At 36.4% G+C, this 16,884-nt stretch overlaps 1 protein-coding gene across 4 annotated transcripts in view; it reads left to right on the top strand.

Annotated features, from left to right (window-relative positions):
* ZEB1 (zinc finger E-box binding homeobox 1) overlaps nucleotides 1–16,884 on the top strand; it is a 271,362-nt gene that overhangs the window by 80,817 nt on the left and 173,661 nt on the right. For 2 of the 4 annotated variants that reach the window (XM_023752199.1, XM_023752200.1), the window contains exon 3: nucleotides 413–555. The exons of 1 other annotated variant lie outside the window; for it this stretch is intronic. Coding sequence is in view for 1 of the 3 variants with exons in the window: in XM_023752198.1 (XP_023607966.1) it covers nucleotides 3,901–3,922 (22 nt within the window). In the remaining 2 variants the exon portion in view is untranslated. Of the gene's footprint in view, nucleotides 1–412; nucleotides 556–3,858; nucleotides 3,923–16,884 lie in introns of all 4 variants that reach the window. One more of the 4 variants, XM_023752198.1, reaches the window with a different exon arrangement.

The following is a 16,884-nucleotide window of genomic DNA, read 5'->3' on the forward strand; positions in this document are numbered from 1 at the left end:
TGGAAATTTAGAGATATATAGAGAGACAGGACAACATTTCTTCTAGCTCTGTTTAGCTGTTTGCTTTTTAATGAGTTTAGCTTTGCTAATTTTTTAAATGGAATTTACAACTGTGATAATTTGGCGACCCAAAATTTGTCCATATTTTTCTCAACTTCCCACATGATAGTTCAGTGCTGGGATAGAAGTTGACCTAGTCACTTTAGATTTGGGGTTTAAGAAGTAATATTTGAAGCATACAGCATTATTTAAGGAAGATAACTTTTTCTTTGAAAGAAGAGAATGTGATTTTTAAAATACTCGAGATTTTATCTAATTTATTTTCTTCAGAGCCTACTTTCTGTAATATGGATAAATTTGAACCAAATGGTATAATCTCAGTATAATCGTTTACTCTTCTTTCCTTCTTTAGGAAAATTTTAAACTTCCACCTCAAGAAGATTAAAAAGAGGTTCCTCTTGCACCAAGAAAGATCTGCAGATCTTTTTCAGTGTTCTTGGAGGTGTGGGGTGTGAGAACTTGATCAGTTTGTGTCAACCACCTTGTTCTCTAAAGGTAAGCGCTATGTAGTGAATGCACACTCATGGGCCCAAGCTCCTAAAGCAGGACTGGTTTTGGAATGCTCCATGGAGGGATTGAGACCATCAGACTTTCTCACAGAAGGGGGCCTAGGCAGCCACTTGTGGGCAGGACATCACATACATCAATCAAGAGATGGTTTTCATTGTTTAGAAGGGAAGCATGTTCTTGAAATGTATGGATGGGTTTTTTTAAATCCCAATTATAGTAAAACTTGTCTTTTAGTTCAGTGTGCATCTTAAATAAGTTTAGTGAATGCTGTGGTTGATTCCTCATCAAGAACTCTCTTAGATATTTTGAAATTTGCATTCAAGAATTTTGAAACAGTGACATCATTTAAGCAGTCTGGTGACTTAACAGTTTAAATTTATATAACTAGCTTTGAAGAATTGCTTTTTGTGTTCTTTTTGAAGTTGTATCTTACCTTTACTTCAAAGTAAGTCCCTCAAATCATTTTTAATCTGTATTAAGCTTCAGAACATATAGAAGCAAAAGCCTTTAATCTCTAGTGGGTATATGATCTTAAAATTTCTTATGCCAGATCCTAATTGAAAAAAATCAGCAGCTTTTTTCCTATCTTGCAACTTTTTCCTGTCTTTAGGAAATAAATATATACATTGATTCCACAAGGAAACCTAATAAAGTATAAATTAATGTCTCATCTTTACTGTTAAACTCTAACATCAGAAAACCTTATTGTTCTTTTGCACAATCTATTGACACCTCTCAAAGTGACCAATTATAACTTAAATTGTCATTTGCTGATGAAGACATCAAATCCTTCCAACTGATATTGGAAACTTTAGTTCTACAAGATGTGAAATTCTTATGAAAAATAAAATTTGGGAGAAACCGGCTGATTTTTGTCTGGCAGCCCTATCTTTGTTAATAATAAATTTTATTATCTCTTAAAACAGTTATTCTCCCAATATTTGTATTATAAAAGATATTAAGAAGGGTAAAAACCCTTTGTGCTTGCTCTTAGAATGAGAAAAACTACAAACTTTTTTGAAAAGACCTTGAAAACCAATTTACTTTTTGTATATTAGTAGTTGGGGAGTTAGAACTAGTCTTGCTTATTGTAACTGTAGGCAACTTTAAAAGATTTAGATTTTCAAAGTAGAGATTATATAAGTTATAGTTCTGAAGAAATAAAGATTACTAGATACTTAAAATAATTTCTCTGTAATTTTTGAATTTTTATTTGTGAGAGCATATTAAATATTTTTAATCTTTACAATAGCATGGAACAGAATGGATGAATGCCTTCGCTTTTTCAGCCATTTGAGAAAAAAAATTGAATAAAAAGTCAAACCTACTGAAAATGTAACCTAAACTAAAGCTTTATTATACCTGAATTTTTTTATTCTAAAAATCCTGCCCCTTTTAAAAATAAGCTCTATCTTAGGATAGTATTGGCAACATATTTTGTAAAAAGGAAAATTTATGTCACCATTCTGAAAGTCATATTGTAATTTCAAATCTGTAATGTAGCATGAATATATAAAATGGGGACCACTGGGACCTAGAGTATCAAAAGTTAGGTATTTTTCCAACAGTTCTTATTGATAATTTATATCACTTCAACTCATAGTAGGCAACAAAATAAAGTATTGTTCTATGATTTTGATGAGATATAGGAGTGAAAACCCAACACAATGGTACTGAAGGATTCTTCTATTGGAACTACTATCTGGGAGATTTTTAAAAAATATATGCCTAGACATACTTAATTATACACACATATACGTATTAGTGCTTATTTATTTTTAAAGGATCATAGCTAATCTATGGAAACAGTCCCTACTAGAAATTTAGTTTTGTTGGTGTGCTCATGTTCCAAGGCAGCCCTATGTTTACCAATATTGATTTTTTAGGGAAAGAACAAGGAAATTCTAGCCCAACCCTCTCCTTGTAGCCATGTAGACCAGCACTGTCCAGTAAAAATATAATGCAAGCCACATATGTAATTTTAATGTCCTGTTGTCATCACATTAAAAAGTAAAAAGAAACAGGCAAAATTAAGTTTAATTAATTTTATTTAACCTATTATATCTAAATATTATTTCAACATATAATCAGTATAAAATGTATGAAATGTTTTACTTTTTTTCATACTAAGTATTCAAAGTCTGGAGTATATTTTACATTTATAGAGCATTTCATATTGAACTAACTAGCCACATTTTAAGTGCTCAGAGCCACATGTAGCTAGTAGCTGTTTTATTAGACAGTGCAGATATAAACCAAGAGTGAAGCTCCCATTTTAGCATCGTCGAATGTAAAGTCTGTTGGGTATCCCTCTGAACTCCCTGGTTTAGAGCGTCCAGATATAGCAAAAAACAGCAACAAAAAGACAGGATGCCCCGTTTAATTTGAATTTCAGTTAAATAACAAATAATAGTTTAGTGTAGTCATGTTTCATGCTGTATTTGGAACATACCTATAAAAATCATTTATCTGAAATGCAAATTTAATCAATTGTCTTGTATTTTATCTGCTAATCCTACCATGGAAACTTGTAACACTAGAAGATAAAGAATCTCTTCCAATGAGGAGAATTTTGATAACCCTCTGAAAATCAATATGCAACCAGAAACTGTGGCCCATTTCTTCCTAAATCTCTAAGATGTTTAAGACAGAAAAAGGGGCTTACAAAACAGGGACTCAATTCTTACATATTTAAACATTTAAATCTAAATTATTACATTAAGCTGTAAGGCTTATGAAATTTTATAAATTAAATGATTAGTTACTTGAGTTTATAAAATATAAATTGTCTAGTAGCACATTACTAGTATCACATCTTATGAAAATCAATTCACCCTTGGTGATAATCTTAGCAGTTTTCAAGATCCTGGCTATTTCAAGTTATTTTCCTACCATTGTTTACCACTGCTGCTATCACATAATTTTCAAGTTGGCAAGCATTAACACAAAATATTAAATTGCTGAATGCCAGGATAAGGCTTACTTTATAAGTACTTAAGTACTTATAATTCGCTGCTCTGGTGTTGACCAGTGGATCCCAATCCAGTAAGCAACCTGCCAGTTCTTATATCAGTGTCTCTAATTCCTCCTAAGGACTCTTTCACAAAGAAACATCTTTCCATTCTTCTTTTTAAACATTTTTTAATGTTCAAATGTTAGGACCATTTTTGAAGCATGTAGTAGTAGTTCTTTAGTAGTATTTTATCACCCTTAAGCTCTAGAGAAGAGATCATTTATAATGCATGTTCTCTGTGGACAGCAGTTACACCAATTCCACACTTCCTCTAGGGAAAACACTTGCCTTTACCAGATGGATGACTACAGGTGACAATGCTGCTTCATTACCAAATAGGTAGGTAGATCCAGCTGCCAGTGTGGTTTGACAGTTTAGCAGTTCAGTTTAAGCCATGGCGCATTCCAAATCCATTCATGCTTAGGAGAATGTACCCAAGAGTGTGGATATGTTTATACTTACTGCATTTCCTTCAGAGAACAAGAATTATAGGTAAGTTTTTACTCTTTTTGGCACTAATCCAACAATTATTGTTAAATAAGAAATTTACAAATCTGAAAGTATTTCCCTTTCTCCAAAACAGTCACCTTAAAGTTCTCAAATATAGCCTACCTTACATAGTTTTTTCCTTCCTCACTCTAAGAAGGAAATTAACTTGTTGGTGGTGGAATTGGGAGGAGACAACTTATTGTCATTTGTAAGCTGTGAATATCATGTATTTCATGTCTATAAATAACTTAGGTTTCTGTCAGAATCTTAATTTGCCTAACTTCTAATGTCTAAGATATGAATTACTTTGTCAAATTATCACCTACATCTATATATATAAAAGCCTAAGCGACCGATCAACTGGTTGCTATGATGTGCACTGACCACCAGGGCACAGACGCTCAACTCAGGAGCTGCCCCCTGGTGGTCAGTGCGCTCCCACAGCGGGATGGCCACTCAGCTGACCAACAGGCACCAGTTGCCAGGCTCAGGGCTGGCGAGCGCAGCTGCGGCAGTGTGAGTCTCTTCTGCCTCTGCGGCAGCCCTACCAGAGCGGCGGTGGCAGGCACAGTGGGCCAAGCTCAGGCTCCTCCCCTGCCACCTTCCACTTTGAGCACTACTACATCCCTCGGGGGATGTCGGACTGTCAGTTTCAGCCCAATCCCCACAGGCCAGAGGATTCGGCCAAAACCGGCAGTCCGACATCCTCTGAGGGGTCCCGGATTGCGTGAGGGCACAGGCCAGGCTGAGGGACCCCACCGGTGCATGAATCTGTGCACCGAGCCTGTAGTCTATATATAAATAAGGCGTTCAGCCTTTCCAAGCTAATATCTGTAACAGCAATGAGTAAATTAACGGATTATTTGGGTTTTTACTTTTATTCTCAAAATTGACTTCCTTTTGTTAAAAGGCTTTAAACTTATTATTTCTGAAACCAAAATTTAAAGCTACAAAATACTTAAACTATACTCTAGCTTTGTTTTTATTTTTGGTTGTTTTTTTTTTGCCCAGTGATAATTTGGATGAGCTTCAGAGGGTCTGTAAATCCCCTGAAATTATAATCAAATTTTGTCTGTATATATATTTTTGCTGCAAAGAGTAACCATAATTTTCATCATATTCTTGAAGGGTTTTATAACAACAGATTTGGGGAACCACAATTGACCTAGTTTAATATTACTTTTTGGACAAAGAAACTGAGTTTCAAAGAATATAAATTACTTGCCTTCATTCATAAGAAATGTAATAGTTGCAAACAGCAAAGTTTATTTCTAAAACGCATTCTGCATATTCTTAGAAGGAAAAGGTTTTAACATGCATTAATTAAACTTGAGAATACCAGCCTAAATGAAAGCAGTTCATTTGTTTATATAGTTTCTTCTGTTCTATCCTTTGTCAGATGGTACATAAAATAATGACCTTTGTGACAAATTCTTATAGATAGATTTAAAAAAAAGAATTATCTGTTTTTCTCTTTTTTAAATCCTACCTCCAAAATAATTACTAAAACCCAAGAAAATAGGTGTATAACATTATTTTTGTTATTTTCAGAGTGTTAGAAAAGCAATTAATTGCCTATTAATAAACATTACACTGAATATTGTTGGGACACCTTCTGGTTCTGAGCTCTTGTTAAAGAAATTCTATAGTAGATTGTATATGTTTCAGTATTACAGTAATACTGTAATAATGGTAAGTAAGCTAATTCTATAATTAAGGAGACCAATTTCTTTTTAAAAAAATATTTTTTATTGATTTTTTTACAGAGAGGAAGGGAGAGGGATAGAGAGTTAGAAACATCGATGAGAGAAACATAGATCAGCTGCCTCCCGCAACCAAGGTACATGCCCTTGACCAGAATCGAACCTGGGACCTTTCAGTCCACCGGCCGATGCTCTATCCACTGAGCCAAACCGGTTAGGACAGGAGACTAATTTCTTTCTCAAAACAAAAGAAATATTTTTTTCCTTTTCCTGGTATTTGCCAGTGAAGTCTGCCTAATTCAAGATTTAATGAATTTATACCATGAATGTTAGAATATAAATAAATTTGAGGAATGATACAAAAAAAGCAGATGTTTCCAAAAAGGGATAGAAAAAATGAGACAACTTACAGTACTACCTATATTTTTCATTTAAATTTAATTATTCTTAAAAATTCTAAAATGTGTAGTATATAAAGCTCATTATAGAAAATGGCATTGGTTTCTAAAAGAGATTACAGTTTTGTTACTTCTCTCTCCTTTGGACATTATCACTCAAGTTGATTATCACTCATGCTCTTCTGCTTTTTAAATAAGCCAGATTTTGTTTTCTATCCAGGAAGAACAGTCTGTGAATATCACTCAATAAACCCCTGTGTTACTTATCTGGGGTTGAATTTTAACAAAAACTTATTTTACTATTAGCTAATCAAATTATTTTAAAAGCTTAAATTTTTCTTAAGAACATTTGCAAATATATATAAATACATATTTTTAAGTTGAGTTAGATGTTAAATGTTCTGTTCGCACACTGTAACAATTGACCTACTCAGTCAATTTACTAAATCATTGCCTTGGTTTTCATGGAAGATTAAAAGTAATCAAGCATCTGAATATAGAGACATGGAAATTTGTAATCAATTTTATTTCAGAACTAGAGGCCTGGTGCATGGATTTGTGGGGTCCCTTGGCGTAGCCTGCAGGGATCGGGCTGAAACTGGCAGTCCAATGCCGCCTGCCGCTCCTGCCTGCTGCTCCTAACTCATCCCGGCCCCACTGCACCTGCCGCCACTGCCGCTTGGTAGGCTCGCTGCTGCTCTGCTGCAGACTCTGGGCTGCGGTGGCCAGCTGTGAGCCCTGCATCTGGCGCCTGTCAGTTAGCTGAGTGGCGCCCCCGCTGTGGGAGCGCACTGACCACTAGGGGGCAGCTCCTGCATTGAGCATCTTCCCCTGGTGGTCAGTGCACATCATAGAGACTGGTCATTTGGTCATTTGGTTGCTTAGGCTTTTATATATATATAGATTATTTAAAACAGAACTTTTCAAATAAGAACTATGAAAAGTGACTTCTCTCTGTTTGCCTACATGCATGGATGGCTTCTATTTTTCTGTGTATAAACAATTCAGCATTTAACTCTTTACGCCTCATATATCAATTTTTTTTTTTTTTTAGCAATTTCACTGTATTGCAGTACACAGACTTTGAAACTTTGATACAACTACCTGCCATGTTCTAGTATGGGAAATAAATTTATTCAATCAGCCATCAAATATATAGAGAACTATGCAAATAGAGTGGTAAATAAAAGACATTTCCTGTCCTTTTAGAATTTATAGTATATTAAAGATGTGTGATGGAGCAGTGCAAAGGGAAGATAGCATTGGTAACCTAATCGGGGGGTCAGAGATAACTTCCTTGCAAAACTGAAATTTTAACTGAACCTGAGGCATTATTAGGCATTAGTCAAAATGGGAAGGCAGAATAAACATATATGTGAGGGCTCTGAAGGAAGAAAGACATATTCAAGATAAGAAACTATGGAGAGATGGAAAGATAAGACTGCATTGTAAAATATTTTTAAGTTATTATTAGACTAGAGGCCCAGTGCAGGAATTTGTGCATGGGTGGGGTCCCTCAGCCTGGCCAATAATTGGGGTCGATCGGGGGGGCCAGCCGGCCAGGGGGAGGGGCTGTGGGAGGTTGGCTGACTGCGGGAGGTTGGCTGTGGAAGCATACTGACCACCAGGGGGTAGCTCCTGCATTGCACGTCTGCTCCCTGGTGGTCAGTGCGTGTCATAGCAACCAGTCGTATGGTCGCTTAGGCTTTTGTATATATAGATATTTGGCTTTTGACCTTTAGCTTAAGAGCAGTGGAAGATATTGAACATCATATTTGTATTTTTTCTAAAATTTTTTATTAAAGGCTAACATGTACATCTAAAAAAATGAGCATATTGTAAGTATATTTTCACAAACTGAATATACCTGTATGATCATCACCTAGATCAGTGATGGCGAACCTTTTGAGCTCGGTGTGTCAGCATTTTGAAAAACCCTTAACTCTGGTGCCGTGTCACATATAGAAATTTTTTTATATTTGCAACCATAGAAAAACAAAGACTTATATTCTTGATATTTATTTTATATATTTAAATGCCGTTTAACAAAGAAAAATCAACCAAAAATATGAGTTCGCATGTCACCTCTGACACGCGTGTCATAGGTTCGCCATCACTGACCTAGATGAAGAAACAGAACATTATCGGCTTCCCAAAAGTTTCCTCTCATCTTTCCTTTAAGTCAGTCCTACCTGCCCCCATCCTCTAAGGAGAACTCTTGCCTGACTTCTTACTGCATAGATGATATTGCTCCATGTTGTATTTTATGTAAATGGGGCCATCCAGTATATGCTCATTTGAGTGAAAGAAGCCAGACCATAACATGATTATAAGATTCATCCATATTATCAAGTGTGGTTGCTGGTCATTCTCATGGTTGTATAATGTTCTGTCATTTGTACCATGAGATTTATATTTTTCTGAGATTGCCACATCTGATGTGAAGTCGGTTAAGCCTCAGCGTACATCTGGGAGAGTGATAATGGGGTTTGAGCGAGTGTCTTGACAGTGAGGATGAAGAGAAGTGGGCATATTAGAGGGAAATTTATGAGTTAGAATTTATAGGACATGGGATTAATTAGCTGAGGGAATGAAGAATACAGAAATAGCAAGGATAACTCAACAGGTTTCTGACTGGGCAGAAGTGGATGGGGTGCCCTTTATTAAGTCCAAACACTGGAGAGGAATGGCTTATTGTTTGAATTTTAGCAATAGAGGAGGATAATTAATTCAATATATGATATATTTGAGGTACTTCTGAAACATTACACAGGTCTGCTTTATACAACAAAATACATATTGATTGAATGCATGACTTTACATTCATTAATAACAGTGTGCTAATAAAGAGCTCTTCTACATATGGAAAGTTGTAAATCTTGACTATTCTTCACCTCTTAATTTCACCAGATACTCTTTTTCTAAATGTTAGTAGGAAGGGTTTCGTCACATCTTTTGTTTTTTCTTTATATACCCCCCACACACACACACACACAGGAAAGGGCAAAAGTGTGTTTACATTTGTTTGTATAGAAAGTAATACAATAATCCTATATAATAAAAGCCTAATATACAAATCGAATAAACGGCGGAACGACTGGTCAGTGGGGGGCGGGGCTGGTGAGCAGGCGGTGCCTGGCCAGCCAAGGCAGGTGCCAGTAGACAGAGGGAGGGGATGGCGATTGGGGGGATGAGCGGGGCTGCGGCGACATTGGCCCACGATTGCCTTCTGCAGAAGGGGGTCAGATAGCCATTAGTTGAACATTGGCTTTGTCACCAGATAGCCATCATTGGGACATCCCGCGAGGGCTCCTGGTTTGCGAGAGGGGGTGTAGGCCAGGCTGAGGTACCCACGCCCCCCTCCGAGTGCACGAATTTTCATGCACTGAGCTTCTAGTTAATAAATAATACAAGAATAAATTCTGTATTTCATATACTCACAACTATAAACCTACATTTGCCCCATCCTGTAGAGTGTACTTCCTCTGAAGTATCACTAACTTTATATGCAAGCAAAGTTGCCTTCTGATGTATATGATATACTTTCAAACTTTAGAACTTATTTCTATCATCATAGTCCTTCCTTTAATTAGCACAGTAACCACACCTTACATTTACTTTATTTAAAATGATTAACCTAGTTACATGGCAAGACCTAAAGTGACTAAAATAAATTTTGATAAGGAAAAGGAAAAAAATATAATAATGGGTTAAAACCTGCAGCCAGAGCACAGCCTAGGCAGGGTGCCACAGGGAGACCCTGAGTGTCAGAGAGTAGGATGAAAGCACCTCCTTTAAAAGGTACCAAAGGGGTGGAACTGGAACTGTGAACAAGGAGTTTCGCCTACTTTACAATGCTGCCTGGGACTGTTGGTGCCCTTGAGAAGTTTTATGGGAAGAGAAATAAAAGGTATAGCACTGAATAAAATGAATGCCTAGAACATAACTAGTAAACTAGATAAACTCAGCAGTTTACCCAGTTTACACCAATCAGTTATGATTCAGCACTGTATTTAGACCATAAAATTTGAACTAAAGATCATGTCCATGAAAAAAAAACTCAGCAATTTTATTCATGATTTCCAGTTAAGAGAATTTTACCCATCTTTGGCTTTGTCACCAGATAATAGTTTTTTTAAAATTAAATGTTTTATTTCTTGGAGGGTTTTTTCCAAATTTTTGCCAATAATGTACATTGACATAGTGAAATCAAACCAGTACTTTCAGAACCCACTTAAGTTAATTAATTTAGTTAACAAACACATAGAAATATATATCATATTTATAATAGTGTTATAGCCTAAGGTGATGATGCAAAGAAGTAGTTCTGCCTTTTGCTACTTGCACTATAATTGGGAGACTTAGAACATACAAAAACATTATGATATAATACAAATTGTTATAAGAGTAATTGATTGAATAGTGTTGAAAGAGCAGGGAAACCAGGGGAAGGAAATTATAGGCTATGATATCAAAGAAGAAATGATGGAGGTGGAGACTTTAATTTGGGTCTTGATGGACAGGTAAGACTTGAATAGGTGTGGCAAGAGCACTGTAGACAAGGGTAACATGAGAACAAGTACAGAAAAAAAATATGGCATATACTAGTCACAGAAATGGGCCACACTGCAGCAGAAAGCACAACTGCGTGGAGAGAAGTTTTATTAAGGTTTGACCATGTGTAAGCTTTGAATTACTCAAAATGTATCATACATAAGAGCATGGATTATTATCTTGATTTTTAGATTATCTGTAAGTATAGTTTTACTTTACTTGTCATAATGTAATTATTTATATTTTTATCTTTATAGAAACCCTATGTGAAATCACCTGACGGAGTGAAATGCTTGTGATTTTTAAGTTCATAGAATCTTCACATAGGAGCTGTGGATTAGCTTCAGGGAGCCTGAGTCTCTTAAATTAAGGCTAAAGTTTGGATGTATATTTTTTTCTGGAGAAAAGAGTCCATTGCTTTTTTCAGAGTCTTAATGGATCTGACAATACAAAAGAACTTAATAAAACAGCTCTTGCTCTCCTGACTTAAAATATTTTTGATCTAACTCCTTTGTGTGTGTGTGTGTATGTGTGTGTATGTGTATGTGTGTGTATATATATATATGTGTGTGTGTGTGTGTGTGTGTGTGTGTATGTATATATATGTGTATATATATATATATATTTTTTTAATATAGGGGATAAAAATGTCCTTATATTTTATAATGTTATAATGCTTTCCCTTTCTCTCACTGGTACAATACTTAAGAGATAATCCTGAAAAGTGCATCAATTGAATTGATTATGTAACCAGAGGTAGTGTCTTTTTTATGAATTCAATTCCATGGCTTTCAGTAAAAGAACACTAAATTGCTTTTTTAGATTCAGGCATATTGCTGCATATACTATATCAAGTAGAAATTTGTTCCTATTTTTGGACAAACATATTACATATCTCCTTGCTACAGAATATAAAACATTTGAACTAAATAATCCAACTTCAATCCTGAAATAGGGCTCACCTGAATCATGTTTAATCTTGTATCCAACTGTTTAAAGCAGAAGTCAACAAATTATAGTCCATGGGGCAAATCTAGTTTTAGGCCTGTTTTTATATTGCCCATAAGCTAAGAATTGTTTTCACATTTAAAACTGGAAATTATGAAGAAGAAGAAGAAGAAGAATATGTGACAGACTGTATGTGGCTCTCAAAGCCTAAAACATTTACTGTCTGGCTTTGGTTTTTTGTTTGTTTTGGGGTGTGTTTTTTTGGCAACCATTAGTTTAAATTAGTTCAGTTTTTAAACTCTCTAAAATACATGCTATTCTACCAGATGATGTATTGCTTGTAGATCGATATTTTGGAAGTTGGGTATATATCTGTATAATTCAAGCAAAGTTGATTAGATAAGGTAATCTGTTTTCCATACTGAGTATTCAGCTAATAGTTCAGATTCTGGAGTTGGAAGTTTATGAGCAAAATGTGAACTTAATGCTCTATTTCAAATATCTATATGAATATAAAAATAGATCTTATTCTTCATGAATTAATAATGTAGCAACCACAATACAGATCTATTGATGAATATTAAAATATAATTTTATATTTAATATAAAAATATAATCTTTACTTTTGAAGATACCACTTACCTGAAACAAGTATATGAGATAAAGGCAAGAGAAAATATACATCTAACTAATAAAGTGCTGGGCAAGGCAGTTGCTGAAAAGATGTTATTCATTGGTTTGTTCAACATTTATACTAATTTATGGAACTGTTAAATATATTTTTACTTTTTATATTATTAATGCCAAGATACTGTGATTCTTTCAGATAAATATTGAAATATGTTTATTAATGGAGAATTATATGTCATAATTAGTGAGTCTCAAAAACTTTGGGCAATTCTGACTTAATTCTTCTGTATCTTTAATTTTTCCTTCAATACTGACTAAATCATTTCCATCAACATACAAATAATACAGTTTTTTTCTCCCATCTTTCCAGTTACAACTAATCTCTGAAAGAGTTGTCTATAATTTCTAAATTCAGTTTCTGTAAGCCCTGCCACTGAATTAGAATTGCCCTTCTTACTGTCCCCCAGGCTGGTCACTTCTCAGTCCTCATCTTACATACATGACCTGGCAGCAGCATTGAATATTTTCTTTATTTGGCTTTCAAATACTATTCTCTTTGTTTTGCCTCCTATTTCTCTGGCTGCTACTTCCAATCTCCTTTGTTGATTCCTTCTCACTTCTCCAACCTTTAAATTGGGAATGCTCCAACATTGGGAATTCTCTGTTCACATTTACTCCCTTAGTCACTTTATCCAGTAGCATAGCTTTAGATGTCCATTCATTTGCTGATGAGCAGAAGTCATTTATTGTTCTCAGAATGTAATATAGTAAACTAAACTCCTTATCTTCCCCCCACTAAAATCTCCTTCTCAGCTTTCCCCTTCTCAAAAAATAGCAACTGCATTCTTTTGATCAGCCTTGGTGTTACCCTTGATACATAGAGTTCTTTCTCCCCACATCTGATAATTCCCCACATCTCTGTCATCATATTGTCTTGTTTGTACAGTTAAGATATATCCAAAATTTAATCACTGATCACCATTTCCACTGTTATATCTCTGATCAAGTCACCTTCCTGTCTTGCTTGTATTATTGCAAAAGCCTCCTATAATTGGTCTTTCTGTTTCTGCCATTGATTTACTTCAGTCCATTCTTAATACAGCAGGTAGAGTAATTATATTAAAAACTAGAGGCCTGGTGCATGAATTCATGTACCAGTGGGGTCCCTTGGCCTGGCCTGCAGGATTGGGCCAAAACCAGCTCTCCAACATCCCTCGAAGGGTCCTGGATTGTGAGAGAGCGCAGGCCGAGGGACCCCACTGGTGCACGATCGGGGTTGTGGAGGGACACCAGAGGTTGGCCAGCCAGAGAGGGACCATGGAAGGGCTCCAGGGTGTGTTTGGCCTGTCTTGCTCAGTCCGGATCAGCTGGACCCCAGCGTAAAGCTAACCTGCCAGTCAGAGCATCTTCCCCCTAGTGCACATCATAGCGACTGGTCAACTGGTCAACTGTCTGTTCCCTGGTGGTCAGTGCACGTCATAGCAAGCAGTTGAGTGACCTTAGCATATCATTAGCATATAACACTTTGATTGGTTGAACGGACAACCAGACACTTAGCATGTTAGGCTTTTATTATAGAGGGTGTGTGTGTGTGTGTGTGTGTGTGTGTTATTTATTTATTTTTAGAGAGAGTGGAAGGGACGGGAAAGACAGAGAGAGAAAAATCCATGTGAGAGAGACCTATGGGTTGGTTGCCTCCCACACATGCCCTGACTTAGGGTTGGGGATCAAGACTGTGTCCTTGACCTGAATCAAACCTACAAACCTTCAGTCCGCAGGCCAATGCTCTAACTACTAAGCAAAACCAATTAGGGTTATTTACATTAAATTTAACATTTCTAGCAGTTCAGTCAGACAACGGGGTGAGAGAATTTGAAAACAAAACACAAGAAAATATATTACAATATCAAGAATAAACACCTCACAACACTGACAGTGTGACCCATGACTCGTGTTTTAGTTAAATCCTGTGTTGTCTCACTGTGTGCCCTTAGTGTGTTTAGACCTCACTCTCTGTGTAACTATCACACATACCTTGCAGAGTATGACCTTTGGTATAAACATTAAACAAGTTTTAAAGAATCTAAAGCATATGTTTTAGGACAAAATTCTGTCAACCAATACAAAATATTTAAACTTATTTCTGCCAAGTGAACATAAAACCAGGTTTCCTCCATTGATAGTCATTATTGAGTCAGATTGTAGTGAAGGAAAAGGTAAACCCCACCCAGGAGATGGGGTTCTGAGCATGGACTAACAGCTCAGGCAGCCTGTTTACAGTGAACATACCAAACAAGGCACAGCTCCTATTCACCACAGAGAATGATCTGATTGACTCTTCTTTCACTTACCCCTCCTTTCTTAGTGAGCACAATAATAGTGTATGGGCATAAAATGGGACATATGTCCCCTTTATACAAATATGAGATGGGAGGGTTTTCAAACATACACCCTAAATAAGTATAAGATGAGTGCCACATACTGATATTATAACATGTACAACTTCCTTCTTTGAACAAATCCTTGGTTTGAATCATTTATTTAATTTTATAAGTGTGTAATACTGAAAATAAATTTTATTCATTAATTTTTAAAATCTTCATTGTTGAGTATTACAAATATCTTCCTCCCCCCCCCCATTGCCCCCTCTACCCAGTTCCCACCCTACCTCAGGCCTTTACCTCCTGTGTCCATAGCTAATGCATATATGCATATAAGTTCTTTTGTTAATCTCTTCCTGCGCCCCCCTTTCCCACTGAGATTCATCAGTCTGTTCTATGTTTTCATGTCTTTGGTTCTATTTTATTCATCCAGTTTATTTTGTTCATTAGATTATTTTGATTTTTAGATTCAGTTGTTGATAGATATGTATTTATTGCCACTTGACTTCATATTTTTTTGACTTCTTCTTTTTCTTCTTCCTCTTTTTAAAGAAGACTCTTCAGCATTTCATATAATACTGGTTTGGTGGTGATGAACTCCTTTAGCTTTTTCTTGTCTGTAAAGCACTTTACCTGACCTTCAATTCTAAATGATAGCTTTGCTGGATAGAGTAATCTTGGTTGTAAGTCCTTCCTATTCATCAGTTTGAGTATTTCCTGCCATTCCCTTCTGGCCTGCAAAGTTTCTATTGAGAAATAAGCTGACAGTCATATGGGTGCTCCCTTGTAGGTAATTAACTGCTTTTCTTTTGCTGTTTTTTAAGATTGTCTCTTTGTCTTTAACCTTTGGCATTTTAATTATGATGCATCTTGGTGAGGGCCTCTTTGGGTTCCTCTTGTTTGGGACTCTCTGCACTTCCTGGACTTGTAAATCTATTTCGTTCAACAGATAGGGGAAGTTTTTTGTCATTATTTCTTCAAATAGATTTTGAATATCTTGATCTTTCTATTTTTCTTCTGGCACCCCCATTATGTGAATGTTGGTATGCTTGAAGTTGTACCAGAGGCTCCTTATGCTATCTTCATATTTTTGGATTCTTTTTTTTTTTTCTTTTTGCTCTTTTGCTTGGGTGTTTTTTGCTTCCTCATATTCCAAATTGTTGATTTGATTTTCAGAATTCTCTAATCTACTGTTGAATCCCTGTAAATTATTCTTTATTTCAGTTAGCGTATGCTTAATTTCTGACTAGTCCTTCTTCATATCTTTGAAATTCTCACTAAGATCCCTGAAAGTCTCACTAAGTCCCTGGAAGCTCTCATTAAGATCCTTGAGCAAGCTTATAACCATTTCATTTTTAAAAATATATATTTTATTGATTTTTTACAGAGAAGAAGGGTGAGGGATAGAGAGTTAGAAACATCGATGAGAGAGAAACATCGATCAGCTGCCTCCTGCACACCCCTACCGGGGATGTGCCCACAACCAAGGTACATACATGCCCTTGACCAGAATTGAACCTGGGACCCTTCAGTCCACAGGCCGACGCTCTATCCACTGAGCCAAACCAGTCAGGGCTATAACCATTCTTTTGAACTCTAGTAGTTTGCTGTATCTTGTAGTTTGTTTGCTTACATTTCATTTAGTTCTTTTTCTGGAGATTTCTTCTGTTCTTTCATTTGTGACATGCTTCTTTGTCTCCACAGTCAGTTTCTTTTTTCTTTTTTTTATGAAATCCGCTTTATTTTTTTTAAGTTCTTTATTGATTAAGGTATTACATATGTGTCCTTATCCCACCATTACCCCCCCCAACCTCCCAACCCCACTCATGCCCTCACCCCCCTGTTGTCTGTGTCCATTGGTTAGGTTTATATACACGCATACAAGTTCTTTGGGGATATAGTAGTGCACAAAGCAGCAGGTGGCCGGGGAGGAGCCTGAGCCTGGGCTAGGTACTGCCGCCACTCCAGTGGCCGCTGCCATCCGCTGCTGCTTGGTAATGTTGCTGTGGAGGCAGGCGAGGCTCACTTTACCACAGCTGTGTTTGAGAGCCATGAAGCCTAGCCCTAGGCCCTAGGGGCTAGGACCCGTCGGTCATCTAAGCAGCGGTCCAATTGTGGGAGTTAACTGACAACAAGGTGGCAGCTACTACAGTAAGTGTATGCGACCTGGTAGTCACTGTGAATAATGATGCAACGAT

This window comes from Myotis lucifugus, unplaced genomic scaffold, assembly GCF_000147115.1.
Source record: "Myotis lucifugus unplaced genomic scaffold, Myoluc2.0 scaffold_29, whole genome shotgun sequence".
Taxonomy (NCBI): Eukaryota; Metazoa; Chordata; class Mammalia; order Chiroptera; family Vespertilionidae; genus Myotis; species Myotis lucifugus.